The sequence below is a fragment of the Mytilus galloprovincialis genome, chromosome 4 (genome assembly GCF_965363235.1).
Source record: "Mytilus galloprovincialis chromosome 4, xbMytGall1.hap1.1, whole genome shotgun sequence".
Classification (NCBI taxonomy): Eukaryota; Metazoa; Mollusca; class Bivalvia; order Mytilida; family Mytilidae; genus Mytilus; species Mytilus galloprovincialis.
Window position 1 is genome coordinate 32,416,188 of NC_134841.1, and position 27,561 is coordinate 32,443,748.

The 27,561-nt window shown below is 31.3% G+C and overlaps 1 protein-coding gene across 1 annotated transcript; it reads left to right on the forward strand.

The window, feature by feature from the left end:
- Positions 1 to 1,066: 1,066 nt before the first annotated feature.
- On the forward strand, positions 1,067 to 24,099 carry LOC143071916 (geranylgeranyl transferase type-1 subunit beta-like). Its single transcript, XM_076246601.1, has 9 exons — positions 1,067 to 1,211; positions 3,653 to 3,777; positions 4,605 to 4,672; positions 5,289 to 5,440; positions 6,486 to 6,618; positions 9,564 to 9,609; positions 12,551 to 12,735; positions 13,329 to 13,437; positions 21,529 to 24,099. Exons 1-9 carry the CDS (start codon positions 1,117 to 1,119, stop codon positions 21,672 to 21,674), a joined length of 1,059 nt encoding a protein of 352 aa, XP_076102716.1. The 5' UTR covers positions 1,067 to 1,116; the 3' UTR covers positions 21,675 to 24,099.
- Positions 24,100 to 27,561: the final 3,462 nt, after the last annotated feature.

The window sequence follows — 27,561 nt, forward strand, 5'->3', positions numbered from 1 at the left end:
ATTTGAGTTATCTCCCATTAAATTGTCAATTTGACAATTTGTTTCGAACAAACACAAATATTTTATAAGTTTGATAATTCAGTCCTCAAAATGCAATAGATCAATTATTCTTATTTATTCCAATAAATCTCAAACCTACAAATTAATAACCTGACTCAAATTTGCAGATTTAGGCAAAACATTATACCTACTGTGGACTAATACTTCACAATTTAAGATGGCGGTATACAGATAATCGACCTTTATCATAACTCATCTCTTTGTAGTGTTGTGTTATGCTTCAAACCCTTACACTTTTGCTTTTGTGTTTTACGCCCTAAGTAAATTATTAAATATGTGTTGATTCAACGTTTGTTACGGGTAATTATGCATTTGCTTATCCTGTAACAGACAAGAAATTGAGGAAGAATACCATGCATTTCTTCTCAATCTGTCCATGCTATAAATCATTAAGGGATACCTATATACAAAATATTAATAAAATTCTTAATTTCAATTTTATTAAATTTCAGTCCACTATGTAACACTAAATCATTTGACTGTACTTTTAAATAGCAATCTACCAGTCATTATAAAAATCACCATAAAGTATATTAATGATTGTCTTTTATTAAGAACATCTGTATAACATTTTTTAATATGCAACCTAATTTTTGTTTGTGTTCTTTTTTAATTGTTCATGAACATTAACAATGTGTTAACTGTTGATATTTATAGCCTTTTTCTTCTTCGCTGTGAATACCACTGTCACTCTAATATAATTATAATCAAGTTGACTATTGTCAGTTTATTGTCTTAATTTTGTATGCCATAACCATTTAATGTAAATGTGTTTGTGCGAATAAAATATTGTCTATATTGTCTATCGATTTGTAAACAGCACATTTAAGTCCAACTTGCCAAAACCATGTAAATCGACATATTCTTTATCTTTTGATCAAAATTCAAATTTTGCATTATTCTTTATATCATTTTTTTAATTCAATTGAATATTAATATTATTATCCAGAGATCGACGTTTAATATTAAACTTGGGATACTGCCGGGACCCAGACTGACCTTTTAGAAAGACCCAGAATTAGACTCTTCAGTGTTAGAAGATAAAAAAAAGAACGAATGGCACAAACACTTCTAAAAAAGAAACACATTAAATTTTTTGAAAGATGTCTTCAGATTCTGCCCTCTCGCTACTGTTCTCTGGACAACAACAGGTCTGAAATGTAGATTTAATTTAATCTGAAACAAAATCATACTTCCAAATTGTAAACACGACGATAAAGACAAGGCATGACCACCCCTCCCTTTTTCTAAAAACAAGTTGGCTGTCTCTTATTTTCACATACCAAATTTATAACAATATTTGTATCTCCTGTACTCAGCAATGCCAATGACAATACTGGTATACATGTCATATGGTACTTCATTGTGTAACATGTAATGGGGCGGGGACGTTTAGATATTTTTATCCTCGGGTTCGTACCAGTTTTCTGGGATTTGAAAAGCAATTCAAAAGTTCTAAAGTCAATAAAAAGTTTACTCTATCACTATCAAATATGATACAAATACTATACTACCGGTACATTAAACGAATTTCAACACCTATCAACCTAATCTAAACCTGTTAAATTAAAAACTGTTTAAAATCCTTCCAGTCCGATACTGTTTGAAACTATAGTCTGAAACCTAAATGTATGGAACTGGTTTGAAACATAAATGTGTGAAACTGGTCTGAAACCTAAATGTATGGAACGGGTCTGAAACCTAAATGTATGAAACTGGTCTGACGGTTTGGAACTGTTGTCTTAAACCTAAATGTTTGAAACTGGTCTGAAACCTAAATGTTTGGAACTAGTCTGAAACCTTAATGTATAAAACCGGGCTAAACCTTAATGTATCAAACGGGTTGAAACCTTAATGTATAAAACGGGGCTAAACCTTAATGTTTCAAACGGGTTGAAACCTAAATGTATAAAACCGGGCTGAACCGAAATATATCAAACGGGCTGAAACCTATCAAAACGAATATATGGAAACTATTCCAACTGTTGTAAACTTTTGACGTATAAAACTTTATTAAAATATGTTTATAAACATTGATAAAACAGTTGGAAAAAGGGTAGCACTAAGGTATGGTTTAATAGCAAACACTCTCTGCAATAGTGAGAGATGTGGAACGCAAAACCTTAGCACTAACCCTGTTTATACAACTTCTACGGAACCAAAACTATCTATATCTTCTCAGCAGGTTTCAAACACTCCACTTTGTTTGACTAACAATCCTGCTACTCATCTTTAAATATTAACGGTCCTAGCCTTCTATTCTTCTCCTTTCAACGTCTCCGATACGAATGACAGCTTGAACTGAATAGCTACCTAGTATTTATACTTCGAACGCGGACCTCGAAGAGAGCACCCTAGCAACAATTTTACAGGTAAAGCGTCTGATAGCAACCAAGGATAACGGGATGATTTTAGATACAGTTTTAAACGATAAAAAGATTAAATGGGAATCTCATAGAGATATCGGGAAATATATAACTGTAGAAATATTATAACCTTCTTAAACTGTAAATTCGTAACAATAGTATCATGTGTTTTCCTGCTTTTAAAAATGCAATGCAACGTCACAAATTATTTCCATTGAAAAAACATGCATAGTATGAAAAAAAATTGACATATGAAAACATATACACCTAACTGCACAAATGATACGATTAAAGTTATTTTGTTTGTATCTTTGGGGGACAATTTCCTCCATTTATAGCTACGTATACTGTGTGTATGTTTTATAGCATGAAAATAATAAAAGAGGAATGTCAGTGCAACCCATCATTAATTATTGTAATTGATCAGTATTATGAGATACTTATTATAAGTGACTATGACATTGTTAGGATTATAACCTATGGTCAGTATGAAAGAAATTAAAAGTGGTTCATATATTCATCCGTATAAAAGCGGCACATGTATTTTATTTTATCCTTATATTTCTCATCATGCCGGGTACAAGATAATTGAGTTGCTGCATGCATAAAGAACTTAGAATATTACTTAATACAAAATATCGGTATAATATTTCAACCCCACTATTTGAAGTTAACAAAACATTTATTTAATTCTTTTGACCAAAGGTTTGTAAACTATAAAAATCATTGTTTTTACGTTCGTAGTAACATAGAAAATTCCATTGTCGGTCACCTGTGTTAATTCACGTGCACACTGACTACATTGCTGTTGTATTTGAATCTTTGGGCCAATGAAATGAGACGTTACAAGTTGTTTGTTTATGATACGCCAGAATGAAATCAATGAACTATCAAACGCTAAACTTCACTGCATATCACTGTAATCTGACCAAATGTATTTTGTTATACATTGTGTACAATGCCAGAAAACCAGTGTATACTTTATCACTACCTGTACGCCATAACTGAACATCACAATGCAACATGATGTACCAGAATATCAGAAAGACATCCAGTTAGATCTTCCCCACTCTCAGTTTTTCACATCTCAGGATAAAATTTTATAGATTTGCTTCACCAAATTTTCTTTCTTTTACCCAACAGACATTGGTTGGTTGTAGGCAAAACATAATAATGCTAACCTAGAGTATGAAATGTAAATTGTTGTTTTTTTTTTATTATTTCAGAATGACCGTAGGATTTTTTGGAATCTCGGGATTGGATATGCTGGACTCACTTGAGGTTCTAGAAAGTGACAAAGAAAATATTATAAATTGGATATACTCCCTGCAACTTCTACCAGATGATGATGGTAAGTAATTTGCCACCTGTAGCTTGCAATGCTTTTTGATGGTACACAAACATGTAATTTAAGTAATTGAACCTCTTCAAATTTAGTCAGAATATCAAATTTTAAATGGGATTATGATTTACTTAACTTCCTTAAATAAAAGAATTTAAGATTACATGAAACAAAATACACATTTGACCTACATGTACTAAGATTTTTACACTAAATCATACTAATTAGTTACTTTAGTAAGAAGGTACATGTAACACAGTACAAAAAATGCAGTATGGAAACAACTTATCTTGAGAAATCTCTGACAAAATACATAAAAATAGATACAATATATACGAATTTATACAATGCGTTAAACCCATCACACCAAATTTGGATTAAATACTTGTGAGTTGACCACTGAAATCTAGTTAATTACTGTATAAGTACCTATTTTCATGGTTATTTTTAACTTTCTGCAAGTTAAAAATATCATGAAAATTCAATGCAGGTACTTATTTATTTGGCTGTAGATATATATTTTCATATAAATGAAATATATATGCATCTGATACATGTATATCTTTATCAGGACGTATAAAAAGTATTAAAACAACATCAGAACAAACAATAAACAATTACAAATAACATGAATAATGACCCAAACAAGGCAAATGTGACACCTTTATTGTGTAAAATCCCTTTTTTGGGTGTTTGGATAAACATTTCTATTTCATTGTATTTTGTTGTTTATTGTAAAGTGATTACATGTAAACTCCATGAAAATTAAAATTTTCTTTTAAATATTGCATTATTACATTTGTAGATAAAGAGTATTTATATTTTCTTACTTTTAGATAGTAATATACATCAGTGTGGCTTTAGAGGCTCTACAACATTAGGAAATCCATTCAAAGCTGAAGAGGTGAATCTTTTTGTATTTCTCAATTAAAGTACATGTACTATAATTCAGAAGTATTTATTGTCAGTTTTTTTGCAAATAATCGCAAGAATAAGAACTCACATTCTAATATCTGAAACATATATCTGTATGCAGATTTCCTGAAATTCGTTGATAAATCTCGCATATGTGTCCATTCTTTAAAGATTGCTCTCATCTGAATATATAAAATTGAGAATGGAAATGGGGAATGTGCCAAAGAGACAACAACCCGACCATAGAAAAAAACAACAGCAGAAATAACATGTTTAGAACTCTGTATTATTTTGGAATTTGAGTTACCTCCCTTCACACAGAGGTTGTAACTACTAGACTTTTTGAAGCATAACTTTAAGTTTGAACCTTTTACTAGCAGGCAATATTCTGTCTTTGAATGAATTAGTATAGAGATGTTGCTTTGAGAACATTCCAACAGGTTTCTGGGTTTTACTGTTAGAAAAAATACTGCTTTCATTTGCTAGCTTTGCCTTAAATGCAGCAAAATTCAGTATTTGACAGTTAAATTAATATTGTGAATGACCTCATTAAGTATTCAAACACAAATATCCTGAGTTTTCAATGACATTGGTTTTTTTTTCAGGCAAGAAAAAATCCAATTCCACTTGACTCAGGACATATTGCCAATACATACACAGCTTTGTTGTCATTGATAATATTAGGGAATGATTTATCAGGTGTAGACAAGAGATCTGTGACTACAGGACTAAGATATCTACAGCAAGAAGATGGAAGGTATGTATTTTCACTTTGTGTACGTACCTAAGAACAGTATTCACCTGCTGTGTAATATTTCACATGATTTTTTCAATTTCTGTGTACCAGAGGGTAGTGATAATGACATGAGATAAGTGTATTTTTACATTACTTTTTTCATTTTCTGTTGTGTACCAGAGGGCAGTGATAACGACATGAGATTAAAGTGTATTTTTAAATTAATTTTTCAGTTTCTGCTGTGTACCAGAGGGCAGTGATAACAACATGAGATAAGTGTATTTTTACATGACTTTTTCAGTTTCTGTTGTGTACCAGAGGGCAGTGATAATGACATGAGATTTAAGTGTATTTTTACATTACTTTTTCAGTTTCTGCTGTGTACCAGAGGGCAGTGATAACGACATGAGATTAAAGTGTATTTTTAAATAAATTTTTCAGTTTCTGCTGTGTACCAGAGGGCAGTGATAATGACATGAGATTCAAGCATATTTTTACATTACTTTTTTCAGTTTCTTTTGTGTACCAGAGGGCAGTGAGAATGACACGAGATAAGTGTATTTTTACATGACTTTTTCAGTTTCTGTTGTGTACCAGAGGGCAGTGAGAATGAAATGAGATAAGTGTATTTTTACATTACTTTTTCAGTTTCTGCTGTGTACCAGAAGGCAGTGGTAATGACATGAGATTTAAGTGTATTTTTACATTACTTTTTCAGTTTCTGCTGTGTACCAGAGGGCAGTGATAATGCCATGAGATTTAAGTGTATTTTTACATTACTTTTTCAGTTTCTGTTGTGTACCATAGGGCAGTGATAATGCCATGAGATTTAAGTGTATTTTTACATGACTTTTTCAGTTTCTGCTGTGTACCAGAGGGCAGTGATAATGACATGAGATTTAAGTGTATTTTTACATGACTTTTTCAGTTTCTGCTGTGTACCAGAGGGCAGTGATAATGCCATGAGTTTTAAGTGTATTTTTACATTACTTTTTCAGTTTCTGTTGTGTACCAGAGGGCATTGAGAATGACATGAGATAAGTGTATTTTTACATGACTTTTTCAGTTTCTGTTGTGTACCAGAGGGCAGTGAAAATGACATGAGATTTGTTTATTGTGCCTGCTGTATAAGTTTTATATTAGATGATTGGACAGGTGTTAATAAAGACAGAGCTGTTCAATTCATTAAAAATAGTATGGTAAGTAGATAACATTGAGATTGGATACATGGAATGTGTCAAAGAAACAACAACCCGACCAAAGAGCACTAATTATAACTTTGTTGAGGAGATTAATCAAATGCTTATTATATTTTGATATAGCAGACCATAAAAAATTTCAAAGAAATGACCTTTTTATCTCCCTTACACTGTAAATTCAGTATACATTGACCAGTTGAAAATATTTAAATATTTTTTTTTAATTTCATAAGAGAAGTGATAAATATTGCACACCTTTAAAAAGCTTGCCTTAATTAAAAAATACTAAATAATTTTACTCCCACTCAAAAGGTAAGGGTATACTGGTTTATATTTGTACCCATCTGTCTCTCCATCCCATAATATTTTCATCACATTTTTCTCAGGAACTACACATTGTGGCTTCCTGAATTTGGTTAGAAATCTTATGTAGACATGCTTCCCTGCAAATCAAAAGTCCAATAAAGGGTGAATGAGGAATAGAAAAATGGTCACTTTGGCCTTCATCTGAGTCTGACTGGCAGTAAAACCCTTACCAAAGTGAGGGGTCGTTTTGGCTGTGTAGGATGTACAAGGTCGCTGCCACATGAAGTTAGAATGGGGAAGTTTATTTTGATGCCTCATATGAAGAGATTGCCACGCTCTTAGGACTTAAGAAAATCTTGCAAAAACTCTTTTAGGGGTCTGCAGGTGGTCCATTCCAAGGCAATATTTTGTCCCTATCTGAATAATCCTCATTTTTTAGTTGCAGTTAAAATTTCTTTGACTTTCATCGTGGAAAACCTCTATTTTGGATCTACCTGTTGTATTTGTTTTCTAGTCCTATCATGCATGCTCTATTTGCCACTGGACAGGAAACAACCATCAATCAATCTTTCACATTAATATTCTGATTACTGAACATGTATATGATAATTACACATATGTACATGTAATGACAATGTGTGACATTTCTGTTACATTTTTCTTAGGAACTATTTAGAGCTTCCTGATATTTGGTATCATACTCAATATGAGTATACTATATTGATGAATTTTGGCATCCGTTGCTCATCAACTACCTGTTTACCTAATAACTATGGGAGGGTATAATTATCAGTCCCTATCAATGAAGTCAAAGGGAACATTAGGTTTGCATTCCGTCCGTCTGTCTGTCCATCTGTCAATCCAGACTTTTTTCTTAGTGATTGAAGATATTGATTGTTTTATCTTGATATTGTTTTAGTCTCTGATGCATGATTTTTTATTATTAATTATTTTTGGCTTTTAACTAGCTGTCAGTAACTGCGAGTACTCTCAAATCGTATTTTCTTGTTAATTCGACCTGTTGATACTGTTTATAATGCTTTTTTGTGATTTTTATATTAATATGGATCTTGTCTTTCTACCAGCTTTGATTATTTGGAATACCTACTAAATTTCATTTCTTCGTACTACATTTGTATGAACTTCAAGATTATTCTCCTTAAATCTGTACAGGGAAGTTTTAGCTAGCTCTATTTGTATAGTTATGCCCCACCTACAATAGAAGTGGGGCATTATGTTTTCTGGTCTGTGCTTCCGTTTGTTTGTCCGTCCCTTCATCCGTCCGTCTGTGCGTCCATTCAGGTTAAAGTTTTTGGTCAAGGTAGTTTTTGATGAAGCTGAAGTCCAATCAACTTGAAACCTAGTACACTTGTTGCTTATGATATGATCTTTCTAATTTTAAAGCTAAATTAGACTTTTGACCCCAATTTCACGATCCACTGAACATAGAAAATGAAAGTGGGAGTTTCAGGTTAAGATTTTTGGTCAAGGTAGTTTTTGATGAAATTGAAGTCCAATCAACTTGAAACTTAGTACATATGTTCTCTATAGTATAATCTTTCTAATTTTAATGCCAAATTAGATTATTACCCAATTTCACGGTCCATGGAACATGGAAAAGGATCGTGCCAGTGGGCATCCGTGTACTTTGGACACATTCTTGTTTTATTTTTGATATTCACCTCAATTTGTATCTAGTGTTGAATTATGTATTTATATGACAGACCTTTCTTGGTATTCCTAACTATTGGAAGAATTGTATACACTTAAATAGTATACCTAAAATGACAGTTATTTTTCATTAACCTGTACATATTAGTAAAACCGTTTTTTTTTCAAAAAACTTTCAGTCATAACTTTCCTGAGTTTCGACCAATTGTTGGTTAAAATTGAACTTAATATTGCTCAAGTAAAAACTGCTTGCCTCAGATGACTCATCTTCGCTAGCCAAGGGTTACGATTCACTCCCGCTCTCTTCACCCTTGGCGGATTGAGATAAAATTTCGGAGACACAAGGTAAGGATTTTTATTGGTTGCAGTCAAAACTCCCTGCATCCAATCAAAATGCGCATATAACATGATCACGTGTTAATGTAGAAAGTGTTTGTAAACAATTGCCACATGTTTTTTGTGCAACAAGTCTTTACATTCCTAAACATACAACTATATTTAGTGCAAACTTGAATGTTTTAATCAACAAATAGAAGTTCCTGTGTATGTTTCATGCAAAAATGCATGAATGTTGACGTATGTTTTCATTTCCGGCTTTACCAAGTGTGTAGAATCTAGACGCTGCCGTGTTTTTACCTCCAAATTGAAGAGTTCAAGTGCTACCATTAGTCAAGAATAATGTATTCGGAATTGGCGTGATTTTTATCTTCCGATAGATGGCGCACCATTGTTATCACAAATGTTGGCTCAATCCGCCAAGGGTGAAGAGAGTGGGAGTGGATCGTAACCCTTGGCTAGCGAAGATGCAGATGACTCTACCTGAGTAATTTGGTTGTTTGTATCTGACATTATTCCATTATTGTAACAGATCTTAAAAAAATATATAGAAATAACCAGTTGCAAGATAATTATTTAAGACCTTTTTGCTTTCAGTTGTAACTTATAATAGTTTATTATATATTTTACAGTCCTATGAAGGAGGTATTGGTCAAGGTCCAGGTACAGAAGCTCACGGTAGGTTCAGATAAGCATCAAAACTGCACATACAATCCTTTAAAATTTTTAATGTTTTTTTAAAGACGATAATGTTTTGGATAGTTGCAATTCTTTGACCTTATTATTTAGATTTCTAGTGCACCTGTCAAATGGCCATATTTTTGCAGATCATATTGTGAAAATTTCCCAGCTCACCAAAATTTTTCAGTACCATATACATGTATGAGAGTTCATAAAGTAGCACATTTTTTCAATGTATGACCTATTTTGATCCCAATTCTAGTCATGTAATACTTTTCATGCCTAAAATACAAAAAACTCTATTGAAATAAGATGAGTGTTGACAATATCTGACATTATTCATGAAGTAAGATCTTAATTGAATGTTATATAACTACATAACAATTATTAGTCACTCCAGTCTTGTTAAGGTGACAGTTTATTAATTATCTTGTTAAATATACTTGGAATTGTGTTATCTTCAACAAGAACTGCCATAGGTAGTCATTAGCAGAATCCTATTTTTTTATAGCACCTGAGATCCCCTCTGGTTGTGGCAGGGTTTGTGTTCCTCAGACTTTAGTTTTTTGTGTTGTGTTTTGTATTTTGATTTTTTCTTTTGGTCTTTTACTTTTTTTTACCGTGGCGTTGTCAGTTTGTGTTGGACTTAAGATTTCAATGTCCCTTTAGTATCTTTTGTCTCTCCTTTAAGAAAATACAATAATCAGTGTTTTAGAGCTCATTTCTTTGTCAATGGTCAGAGATCACTTAAAAAAAACATTTCAAGTTTATTGATTTCACCCATTTCTTTTTATCTATACTATTAAACGAGAAGACCTCATTTTGTGTGTCGCGTCTCTTCTTTCCACAATAAATTAATCAATACGCCTCTGTGTCCTATAGGTACAGTACATAGTCGCATTTGTCATCCATTCATATGATTATTCAGGTTGAGTTATTTTGGGAGAAAAACTAGAAAAAAGTCATCCGGATATTGTCCCGTCATTGGACGAAGTTTTAAGTCAGATTAGACCTCCGGTTTGCGTTTTTCTGTATACTCTGACCATACATATACTACGAATAAAGTGTACTTTAATTCTATCTGATATCATTTTCAAGTTTACTATCCACGACGGTCTCAGAGTTTATTAAATGGAGAGGGTCTGTATACTATATCAATTGACCACCATGGATCGAATAGTAAACTTAGAATTGAAAGTAAATACACTTTATTTATATAGTAATGAATGTTCATAATATACAGATAAGCACTAAAATTATTCATGTGAACTTTTGATACCTTTTCTGAAATTCTCCAGTCATTAAATCTTTTACAAAATTCATTGATTACAAAAAAAAAGATGTGGTATGATTACCATGTTGAGACAACTCTCCACAAGAGACCAAAATGACACAGAAATTAACAACTATAGGTCACCGTACAGCCTTCAACAACGAGCAAAGCCCATACTCAGCTTTAAAAGGCCCCGAAATGACGATCTAAATCAATTAAAACGAGAAAACTAGCGGCCTTATTTATGTACAAAAAACGAACGAAACACAAATATGTAACACATAAACAAACGACAACCACTGAATTGCAGGCTCCTTACTTAAATGTTCATAACATACTAAATGAATGTTCATATTGAAATATTGATAGAAAACCAAAAATTAAGAATTTTGGAAATGTAGGAGGAGGGATAAAAAAGAAACATTTTCCTATCCCCAATAACCTATGACTTGCTGGAATTCTCCAGTCATTCAATATTATACAAAATTCTTCCAACAACACTTTACATACTTTAAACTACGCTCTGAATGCCCGCGATTTCGCGGGTGTGTTCTAGTAGCTATGAAAATTAAAACATGCTCATTATAAAAATAAAGGATGTCGATGTGGTATGATTGCCAATGAGACAAATATCCACCAAAGGTCAAATGAAGTAAATCTATGCAATTATAAAAAGCACCTGTACAGTATTCAACAATGCAAAAACACAGACTGTATAGTCTGTTATAAAAGACCCAATCATGAAAAATATTAAACAATATTATTGAGAAATAAATGCACTTATTTCTATGAAAAAGTGTCAAATGTTATAGACTTCAACAAACAACAAGCACATAAATTCAGACCCCTGACTTGGGACAGAGACATAAAGAATGTCTAGCTGTTGATGTAAATATCTTTATCTATATCAATAGAATCCAATCCAATCATATGCTGGTCATAAACCACAATTATCTCCCTTTAAGTTCAATAACCGATTTATATATTCCCTTGTGGAGATTTGTAGTTACCCCTATTTTTCATACACCTTTTACATTTATGTATTCTAATATATATATAGTAATTTTTGAAGCTGTCAGACTTTTAAATTTTTTTATGAGCTGGTAGAATTTTCTACAATAATGATAACAAAATTATTTAAAGTAGTACACTACCCTGTAAAAATGATTTCTCTGTATTGTTCAGCAAATATGGTTCAAAATGACCTAAAGATTTTGTGCTGCTTTGAATAATGTTAGTACAAAAAAATGTACATGTACAATGATGTAGTTGAATGGTCCTTGACCTGTTTGGTTCATTTTAGGAGTTTTATTTCAATTTCAGGTTTAAAACTATGAAAAGAAATTATGTCAATTTAGTTACTTTTTACACTGAGCTGTATTACATAAAATATTTGTAAAAAGCATTGGGCCAAACTGGAAATTTGTATTAAAAATCTTTCTGTTAAATTCTGTAATACCAACAAAGCTGATAAAATGTACCTTAGTATTTTTGACAACAAAATTAACTTCAACCAATAGCCAATAATCTGAGTTTTCAAGAAATAAAATGCTTGCCACATTAATTGTAATTTGTTCTTAGATATAAAAAGTTTCATATTAAAAAAGATTGTGAGATTCCTTTTTACATGAAAAAATAATGTATTACATGTATGTATATTTGAAGGTGGATCAACATTTTGTGCAATAGCAGCACTAGTGTTAATGGACAAACTGTATGACGCCTTTAATGAAAAGGAAATAAAACGTTTAAAACGATGGTGCATTAGTAGACAACAAACAGGATTTCAGGGACGACCAAATAAGCCTGTCGATACATGTTACTCATTCTGGGTTGGTGCAACATTAAAGGTCAGTCAATATTGTAAAGGTCAACTTTTCTACAATGTTAAATTTATCTTTAATTATTCCTGGCAAATTTATTTTCAAATATTTTAGAATTTGTCCAGTTTATATGTATACATTAAACATATAGGTATTAGTCAACAATCTTTCTTATGAGAGCGCTGGATTGTTACGAGTAACAATACATGTACACAATAAATGAATTATATTTCTAAAAAGTGTAAAAAATAACACCAATATTTAAAAAAAAAAAGATGGAAACAAGAAATGTAATTATCTACAAATATTTCAGATAACAGATATCCTTCATCAGTATGATTATTATGTAAAATGAATCATATCAATCTATTTTTATTTAGCTATAAGAATCTTGAAAATTATACAATTAAAACTGAACACAGCAATGCTTGTACAATTCTACATTTTTCAGATATGATGTTGGTTAGGTATTTACAACACTTGAACAGAGACTGCATATATATGCTACTTACAAAAATAGCAATAAGCAATATGAACAGGAATATTTCTAAATATATATGTATCAAATTCTTATACTGGTAGTGGCTATAAATTATGATGAAGTTGTTTTTATTTTTCAGCTTTTAGATATGTTTGAATTAACAGACAAAGGTTTTAATAGAGGTTATATGTTAGAAACACAGAACAGTATAACCGGAGGTTTTGCTAAATGGCCAGATCACACACCAGGTACATTTATTGTTTATACTATATATACTGATCATATACTCCAGACAATTATAGTCTCACACAGCCTTAAAAACTAGACAAAAATTATTACACTAAAAGTTTCTCCATATGTTCTCTACATTCACTAATTTGTTACATTTGTTTGTTTTTATAGTGATTAAGATGATTACACAATGTTGACTGTTGTGCCCCTATTTTTGATATTTTTACCTATTGTGTCTGTTTGCTTTGTTTATGCATTGTTGTCAATATAATGGAATTTGATGCAACTGTCATACAAGTGAGAGGTTTAGCTAGCTATAAAACCAGGTTCAATTCACCATTTTCTACATAAAAAATGCCTGTACCAAATCAGGTATATGACAGTTGTTATCCATTCAATTGATGCATTTGTGCTTTTAATTTTGCCATTAAAGGGACTTTTTGAATTTTCTTCTGAGTTCAGTATTTTTGTGATTTTACTTATTTCAATCACTCCCCAACCCCCTGGCAGCCACTGAAAATAACCCTTATCGTCTACTTAGCTGATTTTATAAGCATTTTGTTAGGAATTTATTTGATTCACTTGCATGATATTCATTGAATTTTGGCAATTTAAATCTGGTGAAAGAAAACGTAAAAAAATCATTTGATCATTTGAATTTCACATCTGTGTGTTTGGAGAAATAAGATACAAGTTTTAATAAAACTTGTTTAATACAATATGAAATTAATCTGAAAAAGATGTTAAGGGCCAAATGCTACCAGATATTTAATAAATTTCCAAATTTTTGACAACAAATGCATCAACAAAGACTGCTACTGTAAAATAAAGGTTCTGGCAAACAATTCAAGATAAATTTGAAAATCCTGCAAACTTTTTGAAAATATCATCTGCAGCCATGGATAATGAGAAAAATATTATAACAATATGTATACAATCGTATATTTAAACATTCATATATAATAATAAAAAAGGAGTAATGGTAAAACACCATGTTTTGACATTACCTCACCACTCTTAATATCAAACGAATAGCTACAAAAGCTAATGCCTGAACATCACTTTTTTGTTGTAAACAATGAACTAAGCCCTACATTGTATGTAAACTGTAAATTGCAAAACAAAATAAAATTTAATGTTAAAAAGATCAAAGCTGTTCCCTTAATATTTACTAATGATATTTTTCATTTAATTCCTATTAATAAGGAATTAGTTTTACTACTGCAAGATAACTAAATGGGATATTTACTCTAACGTTCTATTTAAAGTGTTGAAGTTTACTATTGGAATTAAAAACTTTACTTAATTAAAATTGATTGAAACTTTCATTATGTTATGCAAATGACATCAGCATTGTTTGAAAGTTACACATGGAATGTACGATCAGATTAGTAAGAGCTGCACCTCAGATCATTAAGACTAGCAATTTATTATACGATGATCACGACATAGACCACTATTAGAGTTGATCAAAGACAGTTGATTGAGGGATCAAAGAAATAATTTGCATATTGTGTGATGGTATAAAGTTATTTGTAACTGGATTCTGGAGTTATAGGTACATAATCTTCAGATACAAATCAACATTTTGGATTGAGAAAAATCTGAAATTAAAATCTCTCATTAATTGGAAAAATAAAAATTAATTCTTCTGTTAAAGTGCTCTTAAGTTTTTTAACGTGTGACCATTAACTTAATATTTCTTTACATTTCTCACTTAAAGTGTGGCTATATGTTTTTTTATCGCTTGCTTAGCAGCAAAGTAGCTTCTCCACCAATGAAAACAGTTTGTAATTAAGATGTAGGTGCATAAACAATAGTTATCTTTAGGAATTAATTTTTCATTGTCTTTGATGATTTATTTCAACGATAATATATTCATGGTAAGAATATTACTTTATACTGACCCGTCAATTTAATTTACTTATTTTACAGTCATATAAATTGTTTGCTTTTTTTTTCTTTCATTCTGCTAAGCTATAATTTTAATTTTCAAATGGATTTAAGATTCAAAGTTTTATTTAGAGTCGATATTCAATAAACTACATAAACACAAGCTGTAGTGAGCTTTTCAAATCTACTTAATAATAAAATATACGGTAATACATACACATAATGGAGTTAACTTCAGGGGAAATATTAATGTATCCATATTGTGTGATAGTAATTAAAATGAATACCCTGAATGAGAAATCATACCCTTCCAGAAAGACTTTTGAAATTTCCATGGCACTTTAGAACTTTGTGTTATATAATATTGATACTTCAGCATGGATAATAAGGAAACTAGATATTGAATTTGTACACAACTTTTTAAAAATGAAATGTTTACTTACAATAAAGGGATATTTAGAAATGCTCAAATCCTTATTTTTCGGTGAAGAAATGAAAGGGGGATGTGTAACATGCTTACTTCTCATTTTTCAGTGTGCATCAATCTACATATACATTCACATACTAAGTGTAAATTGTGTAATAAGTAAACTAAGAAATCATTTTAAAGTTGTAAAAATTTTAAACAAATGTTCAGATTAAAATCATTAAAACATTTGATGCAGAAAGAAAATCTAAGGTTAATTTTAATTTTGTTGAGGAAGTGCAGTAGAACATTTTAACAAAATTTCAAGGGAAAAAAAATGGAAAAAATTACATTTTTTTCAACAGCAAAGATTATGCTTGAATCTAAAAACTGAGTTACCTTGAATAAACACATTGATATTGATAATAAATTATTGATGTGTTTGACTTTTTTTAATTAAGAGATTTGGTGCAAAAAAATATCCTAAAGATGATACCGACGGCGTTTTGCATTTGCGCCGATCTGCATTTCATTTGCGCCGATTTTTTCTTTCATCTGCGCCGATTTTTTTTTTCATTTGCGCCGATTTTTTTACAGGTAAATTACAGGTGAAAAGATATAAGAAGATGCGGTATGAGTGCCAATGAGACAACTCTCTATCCCAGTGATGTTATAGTTGTTTATTCTTTAGTTTTCTATGTTGTTTTATGTGTACTATTTATTGTCTGTTTGTCCTTTTCATTTTTAGCCATGGCGTTGTCAGTTTATTGTCGATTTATGAGTTTGACTGTCACTCTGGAATCTTTCGTCCCTCTTTCATTTACCATTTATCAACCTCTTCCGTAAGCCATTTGTACAAATGTTATGAATTGTCAATCATAACATGTATATAACTGTTGTCCTCTGCTCACTACGGGGAGGTGGAAGTAGGGTTTCGAGCAGGATAAATCAATATAAAAGCTATATATTTACATACTTTAAAATCAACAAGTAAAAACCTAAGATAAAAGCACTCTGTTAATGCTAAAATGAAGGATTCAAATCCATTAAAACGGAATACATTCAAATCATAAATCTGTTCTTGTCGAGTGTGTATAGGCAACACATCTAATATATTCCTATAATTGTTGCTAACGGGGTCCATCTGTTCTTTGTCTGGCTTACGTACTGATGCGAGCATTTCTATAGAGTTCGCATTAATTTTAACATACGTTACGGCCTGGATTTTCTTGATAAAATCTGTAATAACATATAAGTTGGGGTGCAGCTGCTCAGAAATGAGGTGGATAGCGTTACAGTGTGCATATACATGTACTTAGTCTGTAGGCTAAGAATGTAAGACATTTGTCATCAGAAGGAGCGTCAGACATATTGTCAAACGTGAAGCAGTCATTGATTTCATTTGGGGGAAGGAATTGTAATCCGAAAAAATGGGATAGCCATTTACCAATGATGCTTAAAATTTGTCTTTATACTCTGTGCTCAGCCCATGTAAAAGTATTAACTTACCTGTTACTTACCTGTAAATCCAATTAGGAGAAAAAATAAAATCGGCGCAAATGAAAGAATGAAAATTTTCAAAATCGGCGCAAATGTCATACGGCTGATACCAATCCATTACAAATTTACCTTCAAAATATGCATTGTCTGAACATTTCTTATGCAAGTGTGTACCAGAACAGCGGCATTTTAGCGCATTGATAGGACATTTCAGCTAAAAAAAATCGGAAGTTTTAGCGCCAAAGTAGAACCCATTTAAGTGCCTGATTTTTAACCCATTTTAGCCAAAATAAAAATTGTCAATGCCCATTGAGCAAATGTTTTTAACCCGTTATAATAAATAAAATATAATAAAATGGACTCTAATGTCGGTGCTCAAATGTCTCCTAGTAGTTTAAAATTTTTCACCTGCGCCCAAGTAGCCCGTATCAGATAATTTATAGGGAATTAATTATTGCAGCTTATGAAATTTCAAATAAACTTTGAGAAACGAATGGTATAAACCGTTAAATATATTTTGTTTATTTTTGCGATCAATTTGCTAATCTACTGTTCAAATTATAAACAATATAATACAAAAAATAAATATATTCAAACTTCATAGAAGATGAAATGTTTGCTTAAATCAAAGAAATGAAATGAATTATATCATAAAAAGTCTGATTAACTTTTCTTTTTAAATAAACAGTTTAATTCTAGTGACTAAAATTTGAAAAGATTTATGGTAAAAATCCTTGAATTACAAAATCATAAAGACAAAGTTGAAATAATGAAAAGTTATGTTGATTTTAAAAGGTAATTGGTCTTACTAAAAATAAAAAGCAATGAGCAAAGTAAGAGCAAAGACTGGTCGGCCCAGGTTTCATTTCATCATTCTGAATATGCAACTTTCCACTAGATGTTAAACACCCATCCTTTATTTTTTATATTCTATAAAATAATGTTACCTTATCCAAGCATCATTTATGATGTGAAGGATAAGGTGCATTATATGAAGAAGCCAAAGGGTTTCGAGGGTTAATATGTGAACCTTTACTTTATGTCAAGGCTGCACGCCTTTTTTCACAGCTGAGTGATTTTTTGTCCAACCACTACTATATAATCCCGTGCAGAGTAATGACCAGCCTCTTTTGAAAAAACCAAACTGCTATGGGCATTTATTGGTCTTAATATTTATTTTTGGGATGGGCGTATTACTGATTATATAATTTGGGAGGGTACATATTAACCCTCGAAGCCCTTTGGCTTCTTCATATAATGAACCTTATCCTTCACATCATAAATGATGCTTGGATAAGGTAACACTATATATCATAATCCTGGGCTTGCTCAGGTTAATAAGTGAACTCTTTGTAGCTCCAATAAATGCAACTTCCAAAATAGAATAAGAAATAATGGAACTTAATAACCAACTGATCTTTTGAACATTACCAGTAAAAAACTTGAACAGAGATATAAACAAAGAAATTCACCAAATATAAATATCCAGCACAAAACTAATTTGAAAATCAGATCATTCTGACAATTTTTTGTTTAAGACAGACAAGTCTTTGCTCTCAAGTCTTTATTCCAAATACTTTAAATTTTCATCAAATACCAAAATTAAGTCTAATTAGAACCTACATCTTCATTGCAGTTGCAAAGTTGGTGATATTTTTTGTCTATGTGTGGCTTTAAAGACATCCGTCTTTTAATTGATAGCTCAAAGTGAGTATTGCTTAAAATTGCCAAAGCTTTAGAAATGTTTTCTCTCATTAGTTTTACATCTGGAGTTTTGGATTTCAAAATTTTAGCCACTCTTATCAATGGTACCATACCACAACCCAGCAATTTTTGTATAGTTTGCAGATTCAAATCAGCAGTTTTAGCTTTTCTTTCAAGGAATTGCCATATCTCAGCATTAACTGGGGGTGCTACCAGACTTTTACAATTTACCGGTATCTTCATTTCTCTCGTCATTACTGACACATCTGATTTCTTCTTACAAATATTGTGAAAAACTTTAGCCAATGATGGGCTTACCTCTTCATCATATTTTTCATCGCCTCCAAATATTTTAGGTAATTCATAGTCAAATTCGTCATCTGATGCTATAACCTGAGGCTCATTCTCTTCGTCAGAAAAGATATTGTAGTGGGTGTCAATCACCTGCTCATCAGACACCTTCTCAGGAAATTCCATGTTATTGTCAATATTACTACTTGACTTTTCATTATTGTGACTCAATGTGGATACTAGAGTATCTGACAAACCTTTGAATAGAGTTTTAAGCAACTCTGACTGGTCAAGCTGATTCTTTGCAGCATTTTTCTTTACTGTGCCTGTGGATGTGCGAGGTTTTGTAGCCTTTGTACCTTTACCACGTTTTTTTACCGGACTTACTGTTATTCTGCTCCCTGATGGCAACTCATTGTCCATCTCAGTCACCTGCCTTTTAGGTGTCTTTTGCTTACTGGCTAAAGCATGCTTTTTGTAGATATTGTACTCCTCTTACCTTTTTCAGTCTGATGTCATTATTGTTTTTGTGTTACTGCCATTCGAATGTCCTCGGCAATTAATATTTGTGCTTCTGGGTTATCAAACTACGGGTCATTAATGTTCTCAATTTGAGAAAAATCAAAAAAAGAAGCATTAACTTCTTTGTCGGACGCAAATAATTTTAATATTTCATCGTCATTGTCACTTTCTCAGTCGCTTAAATGCAACGTACAGCGCGACATAACTTCTGTATATAAACAGCTGACAGATTATGCCAAGTTTTGAAATTTATTTTCAATATTTCCGATTTAGATAAGTTATTTTACAACAGAGTCTGTTGCAAAACTTTTATTTTGTGTCCTAAATCGAGTCGACTTAATCACGTGCGGCCTTTTAAAATAAAGAGGCTGGTCACTACTCTGCATGGGCTTATATAGTAGTGGTCAGACAAAAAATCACTCAGCTGTGAAAAAAGGCGTGTGGCCTTGACATAAAGTAAAGGTTCACATATTAACCTGAGCAAGCCCAGGATTATGATATATAATAAATGTACACTGACGACACATTTAGGCTAAATATACCTCTTCTTCCTAAAAGAGAATATAGTTTGAGGCCTGTCCTCTAATTCAAATTATGTAAATTATTTCTATTAAGTAACATAATAACATGTAACATGTAACACTGCAATTGGAAATGGTTATTTAAATTTTAAACAAATGCACTCATTTTTTCATTATTCTTTTTCGTGTTAATGAGCATTCTGAGCTGTTTGGAGATCGATATAATGAATTAATATACTTGATTAATGAAAAAAAAAAAATAATTACAGATAACTTATGTTTTATTCTATTTTTTGAAAAGTGCATTTTAAATGAAAATTTATTCAAATATTTATATCTACTTATATTAAATTGATATCAACCACTAGTTTCCAAATTCAATAATTCATTTTAATTTGATACTGCAAAAAAAGTAACAATTACATTGTACAGTTGAGAACATTCAAGATAATAAAATAATGTGGGACATTCAGAAGTTTTGATGTTGGACAACGAAAAATATTAAAAATGTTGAAAAGGTGGAACCATCAGGGATAAACCAATTGAATTGGTGAAACAAATCTAATAAATTTTCTGTCTCATTTCAAAGTGATAGTTTTTACTGCATCATAATTTGTCAATTGTATTTACAGTATTTTGTGTACAAGTGCTTGTCTGTCTTTTTTAACCATGGCATTGTTAGTTTATTTTCTTCTTTTGAGTTTGAATGTCCTTCGGGTATCTTTCATCTTTTTTTACACTGATTGTAAATGTGCAAATGTAATTATGAATAATTATTAAAAAAAAAAAACCCACTGGGAATCAATTACTGAGTAAAAATAGTCCACTTGCAACATCATCTTCCAGTCTTTTGACACATATAACATGCCGGTATATTTATATACAATATACTAAAATTGTTGGAAAATATTAAATTTAGTTTAAGAGCTTTGGCTTTTCTCCTGTACTTAGCGAGTTTTATTTATATTTTCCACACTGTTCATATATTTTTTAATCCTGCAAGTTAAATCAGACACTTTAAGGTTTAGTTGTTAAAATACAAATAGTTCTCTCTGATTTTTATAACATGGACAGAGTTAAAGTGGAGGCGGCAAAAAGGACCCCATAATGAACTGTTACCAAAAAGAATAATTCATATTTCTGTTTGCTCAATATGGAAGCGAAGTAACTTGAGACGTTATTTGTATAAGTACATTTGAAGCAAACATTAATTTGTGTAAATGTTATTTGTACAATTGGAAGGATAAAAATGTATATTTTTTTTATTCCAGATGCCCTCCATGCCTATTTTGGAGTATGTGGTATGTCGTTGGTAGGAGAAGAAGGTATTCAGCCCATGCATCCTGCACTTAATATAAGTCAGAGAGCAGCAGACCATCTAGAAAACATCCATAAATTATGGCGATCAAAGTCATGATAATTATAAACTCTTAGGAAACAAATTTTAACTAAAGCATCTTATATTCAATCTGATTAATGCACTAGCCATTATTTACTTCTATATTTTCATATTATGATATGTATGTCAGAAGAATGCATAGTAGCCAGTGTTATCTTATTATGAATACCATGTTTCTTTATGCCCAAAAATATTGTGTTTAAATTATTCTATTTGACCTTTGCATCTATTGTAAGCTAATTTTAAAAAGCAATATCGACATGAACATGTGCCAAAATTTTAAAATACAAGATCAACTGAATACCTCTAGTTGTATTTAAAACTTTTTCCAAACTTAGTGTATCATACTAGTCTATTTGTTCATTTATGAAATCTCTTGTAATTAAGTATGTTATCAAAAACAATTGTTAGATAACCATAAACATGACATCTAATATTTGTTGTATATTTTTCTTTGTTTAACAACAGAAGAACATTGATAACCATCAAATATGTCCAAAGGAGTTTATTGGAAAAGGCCATAAAACAGCACCAATTTCTAGCCAAACTTTTCAAATTAGAATTTATTGACCAATATCAACAAGTTATAGCTAAAACAATAACTAGATATGAAATATGTCTAATTGAATTTTTCATGTTTTTTTCAAATAGCATATATTTTGATTTTCCATGAAAATTCAAAGAAAACAGTATAATTTCCATTGTTTTTTTTTACTGGAAACAGACTTTGGGTCAACAAAAAGGCCTTTAATATATTGTTTGTTATAAAATTTTCTATATTGATATTTGAATTGCATATTTAGTTTATCAAAGCCTGTGCTCTCTGTTTCCTAGAACTTACTCAGTTGGTAGTTATATAGGTATGGTTGTTTAAGATTATCACTGAACTAGTATATATTTGTTAAGGGGCCAGTTGAAGGACGCCTCCGGGTTAGGGAATTTCTCGCTACATTGAAGACCTGTTGGTGACCTTCTGCTGTTGTTTTTTTCTATGGTCGGGTTGTTGTCTTTGGCACATTCCCCATTTCCATTCTCAATTTTATTTAAGATCGGTGCAGAGAACTACAAAAATATAAAACTTTCAATTTTTGAAATACTAAGGTTTTTCTACCTCAGGAATAGATTACCTTAGCTATATTTGGCAAAACTTTTAGCAATTTTTGGTCCTCAATGCTCTTCAACTTCAATTTTATTTGGCCTTTTTAAAAACATTTTTTGATTCGAGCGTCACTGATGAGTCTTTTGTAGACGAAATGCACGTCTGGCGTAAATATAAATTTTTAATCCTGGTATCTATGATGAGATTATATATTGAATTTATATCTGTTGCATAATTGGAATGAACTTGTTTTGAATGTTATGTAGCTGACATGTTTAAGGTTAAATAGTTTGATGAGTAATGTAGTTAACACAGGATGCAACATATACATTTTGTCAAGGGTCAAGCAGTTACATAATAAGTTAAGACTGTGTGATATACACCAGACTTTGAAGAAAACCATAAATCTTCTCTATTTGTTGTAGACTTGGTCTAACCTGTTAACATGAGTAAGCAGGTTCCCTTCTGCAGCACTTGATTTAACTTGAATCAATATTCCTCATACTGTCCTATGCTCATGATTTGTAGATCAGTTTTTTTCTTCTATACTCTGTCATTGTTTTGAATGTGCTATATTGTTTGATTTTTATTGGAATAAGATATATGTATACAGTTATAAAGAACGCACTCACCAGATATTTAATAACCAATTTGTGATAGAAACTGGCAGACTTTTGTAGTTGGTTATTGTAATCCAGATTTATTAATTTGTGATTTTGCATTCTGAAATAGGCAACTGAAGTATTGTTTAGCTCTAAACAAGTGAAGCAACTGTGATATCATTTTATTTTGGTGTTTACTGCTGCTACATGGGGTTTTACAACCTGAAATAATGGTACAGTGCAGAGTTTTAATTTTCAATGTTCTTACTTCTAAGTATTTCAAGTATCTTCCAAACTATGTTTAAGGGAATTAAATGTTAGTTCAAATACTGATTTGATCTCGTTAAGACAAAGATCTTACAAATAGACAATTATTGTATGGTGGTACATTTTCATTGTTTCTACCTGTAAAATTCACTGATGAACGAATTTTAAAATGCCTATTGTCCAATGATGTTTTATGTCTATGATGAGAAAAATTGGATCACTAGAAAGGGAAAGACGAGATGCTGTGTGTCTTAACTTTTTAATAAATGGTGAAACGAGAAGTTTCTTTTAAATGATGCATGATTGCAAGTTGGGCATATCTGTAGATTAACATTGATATATAAGGAAAGTTCCTATGTTTGTTAAATAAAACACAGTTTAGTTTTTCTTCATGCTTATCCCTGTATGAAATAAGCCTTCCATCTATCAAGCATATTTTTTCAATTTTTATTCTAATAATAAAAGTGTTCATGGACTTGTATTTTATTTCCTTTCCACCTCCATTCCAAGATGCATCATGGAATCATTCGACATGCATCTATTTATATTCATAAGTCTTGAAATTTGAGTACAAGTGACCTTCATCCACTGGCAAAAAAGTCATTCCTGTTAATGTGAAAATATTTAGTTTATGACCAGAGATCAGAAATCATATAATATATGTATAGAGGGAAAGCTTGTTACTAATATTGGTCATTTGGACCTTCATATACAAAAGAGGCGAAAGATACCAGAGAAACATTCAAACTCGTAGATCAAAAACACAACGCCCTGACAAAAAAAGAGAACTACACAATAGTACACAAAACACAAAATAGAAAACTATAATCTAATCAACACAAACCCCACCAAAAACTGGAGTAATCTCAGGTGCTCCGGAAGGGTAGGCAGATCCTGATCCACATGTGGCACCCGTCGTACTGCTCTTAAACCCGTTAAATAGTCTAATTCTGTAGGTCACATTCGTGTCATCAATTGTTACTCATGTTGTAAATAAACTCATCTGGGATACTTGTATTGAAATTTTGTATCTGTGCCAGGCGCAGTTTCGTCTACAAAAACTCATTAGTGACGCTCGAATGAAAAAAATTAAAAAGGCCAAATAAAGTACGAAATTGAAGACCATTGAGGACCGAAAATTACAAAACTAATTTAGATAATCCATTTATCTGTTAGAGCTCCGTCATAATTTTAGTATTTAAGTTTGGCTTTTTAACCGGATTTTTGTGATAAAAATGTCGGTTATTGAATTGGGGATGTACGGCGGGCGGGCGGGCGGGCGGGAATCAAATGTTGTCCGTGCATTAACTCATGAACCGTTCAACCGAAGCTTTTAAAATTTTAATATGTTGTTACTGACAACTAAATGAAGGTCAAGTTCAATAATGGCGATTTTGATTTTTACCGTTCAGGAGTTATGGTTCTTGAAAGATTGAAAAATGGAGTTTCCAGTCGTGTCCGTGCATTAACTCATGAACCGTTCAACCAAAGCTTTTAAAATTTTAATATGTTGTTACTGACAACTAAATAAAGGTCAAGTTCAATAATGGCGATTTTGATTTTTACCGTTCAGGAGTTATGGTTCTTGAAAGATTGAAAAATGGTGTTTCGAGTCGTGTCCGTGCATTTTCTCATGAACCATTCAACCAAAGCTTTTGAAATTTTTATATGTTGTTACTGATGACAAAATAGAGGTCAAGTTCAATAATGACGATTTTGACTTTTACCGTTCAGGAGTTATGGTTCTTGAAAGATCGTAAAATGGCGTTTCCATTCACGTTGCATTTACTCATGAACCATTCAATCTAAGCTTTTCAAATTTTAATATGTTGATACTGATGACAAAATGGAAGTCAAATTTGATATTGACGATTTTAACTTTCACATTCATCAGTAATGGTTCTTGTGATATTGCCAGGACACAAATAAATGTTAATAAATCCGGTTTGCTGTCGTTGTGACAGCCTCTTGTTAAATTATTTTTTTCTAAAATCGATTGTATTACTCAATACTATATTTTAAAATTACTTCGGTCATGTCTGTATCTTAAAAATTCTGCAGTATGACATAATATAAAAATGAGACTCATTAAACATATTAGGCTTGCAAGTTTGTACAATGGACTGGCGTTTTATCTAAATAATATCGACCAATGACGTTCGAATAAGGAATATTAAAAGGCCAAATAAAGAACGATGTTGAAGGGGATGGAGGACTCTTCTCCGAAGGTTTTGCAAACTACAGCTAACTAAAGATAGTCAATTCCTGGGTAGAACGTTCTCAGTATTTCCAATAATTCAATTGACTGACTTCAATGGGATATTGTACTTACACGTATCTGTTGTTGTATATATACGGAATGCACTATGAAAAACCGTCCATTTATTCATTCATATAAAGACATGAAACCGACGTACATCAGTGTTTGTGACATGTTGTTTGAAGTTTTACTTGACATAATCAAATTAGAAGGTAACCATAGTTTTTGTGAGTGCCTGAAAATACAATATTGTTTCTGCCGAAGACATTTTATTTAATTGAAGAATGCCTTGAAATGAACTCTTTTCATGATAATGATGAATACAATTGTTTTATAATTTAAACATGTTCACTCTGATGTCGACATTTGGTATATCGGTTTTGCTGATCCTATATGAAATAAACTCATCATAGATACCAGGATTTCTATTTTATTCTGCCAGACGTGCAGTTCGTTTTACACCGAAAGACTCGTTAATGATGCTCGAACCATAAAGTAAGAAAGGCCAAATAAATTTATCTAAAACAAATTCAAACCAATCGCTGCAGAATATATTATAAACATGTACGTGTGCTTTCTTGATTAATAGTAAAACAAAATTGATGTGAGCAATCACAAATAAATATTGTTTGTCATTGGAAGCAAATGGTTGCAAATCAATTTAAAAATTTTCAAGGCCGGCAAAAAATTGCTTAGTTGGTTAAGAAACCAGTTACATCAGACTCATAAATTGTCATTGTTTTATTAATATTTCTTTTATTTAAAAAAAAAATCTTGTTCATCATAATTTTTTTTTTAATTTCAATTAAAAACATATCAGCAATAAAATATAAATCTCTTGTGTACAATAAACTTCTTTTCTCTGAAAACATATGTTGAAATTATGCGAGAAAAAAATGGAAAAGGCTTAACTGTGTAATTATATATTCTATTGAAATATTAATTTAAAGCTTCAGTGTTATTTGTAAAAATCTTAACAGTCGTGTGACTTTAACACTGAAGTCTTTGCGCTTAAAATTGAATTTTAAAAATATTTTGTTATATAGTTAAAATTGATAATGAAATTTATTATTTTATTCATAGATACGAAGAAAGTTTTAGAAACGTAAATTACGTGATTCCATCTCACAATTGTTCGATGTTTACCCAGTGTCGTCAAATGGCAAATGCTAAGAGGTTTATTTATGGTTTATCTTTAACATTTTTACCCTATCACAAAGGGGTAGTTACACTTTTATTCAATCGTTTCAAATGTAAAGAATGAAGGTGTTATATTAATCCAAATTATTTTCTTCATTTGCGTGTGGTACTCAATTGCCTACATTGATCATGATAATTGAAATAATATTAATGAGTTTCTCCATTGTTTTTCTAAATCTAAGCAAGCAATATATGAATATTGAGATTTGAATCTACTACCAGAAGATTATTTTTTCTCAAAAGATCAATTGATAAGGATTTGAAAACCCGACCTCCAACAACGGGGAATACTGGGAAAACCTATACCGAATTATATGCTATACATTTTTTCGCGGTAACACAATATAAAATAATTAACAGAAAACTAATAAACTTATTAAACTAATAACTTTAACAAAAAGTAAAAATGACAGATAGTGTGAATTCACATTACTATAAGTCGTGTCACGGTACTTTTCTATCCCAAATTCATGTATT

Bases quoted from the DNA above. Each gene is read 5' to 3' on its own strand.
- LOC143071916 (XM_076246601.1), top strand. From the start codon at position 1,117: ATGGCACAAACACTTCTAAAAAAGAAACACATTAAATTTTTTGAAAGA. The intron at 1,212-3,652 runs GTCTGAAATGTA...TTATTATTTCAG, and splicing joins TGTTCTCTGGACAACAACAG to AATGACCGTAGGATTTTTTG. The intron at 13,438-21,528 runs GTACATTTATTG...TTTTTATTCCAG, and splicing joins ATGGCCAGATCACACACCAG to ATGCCCTCCATGCCTATTTT.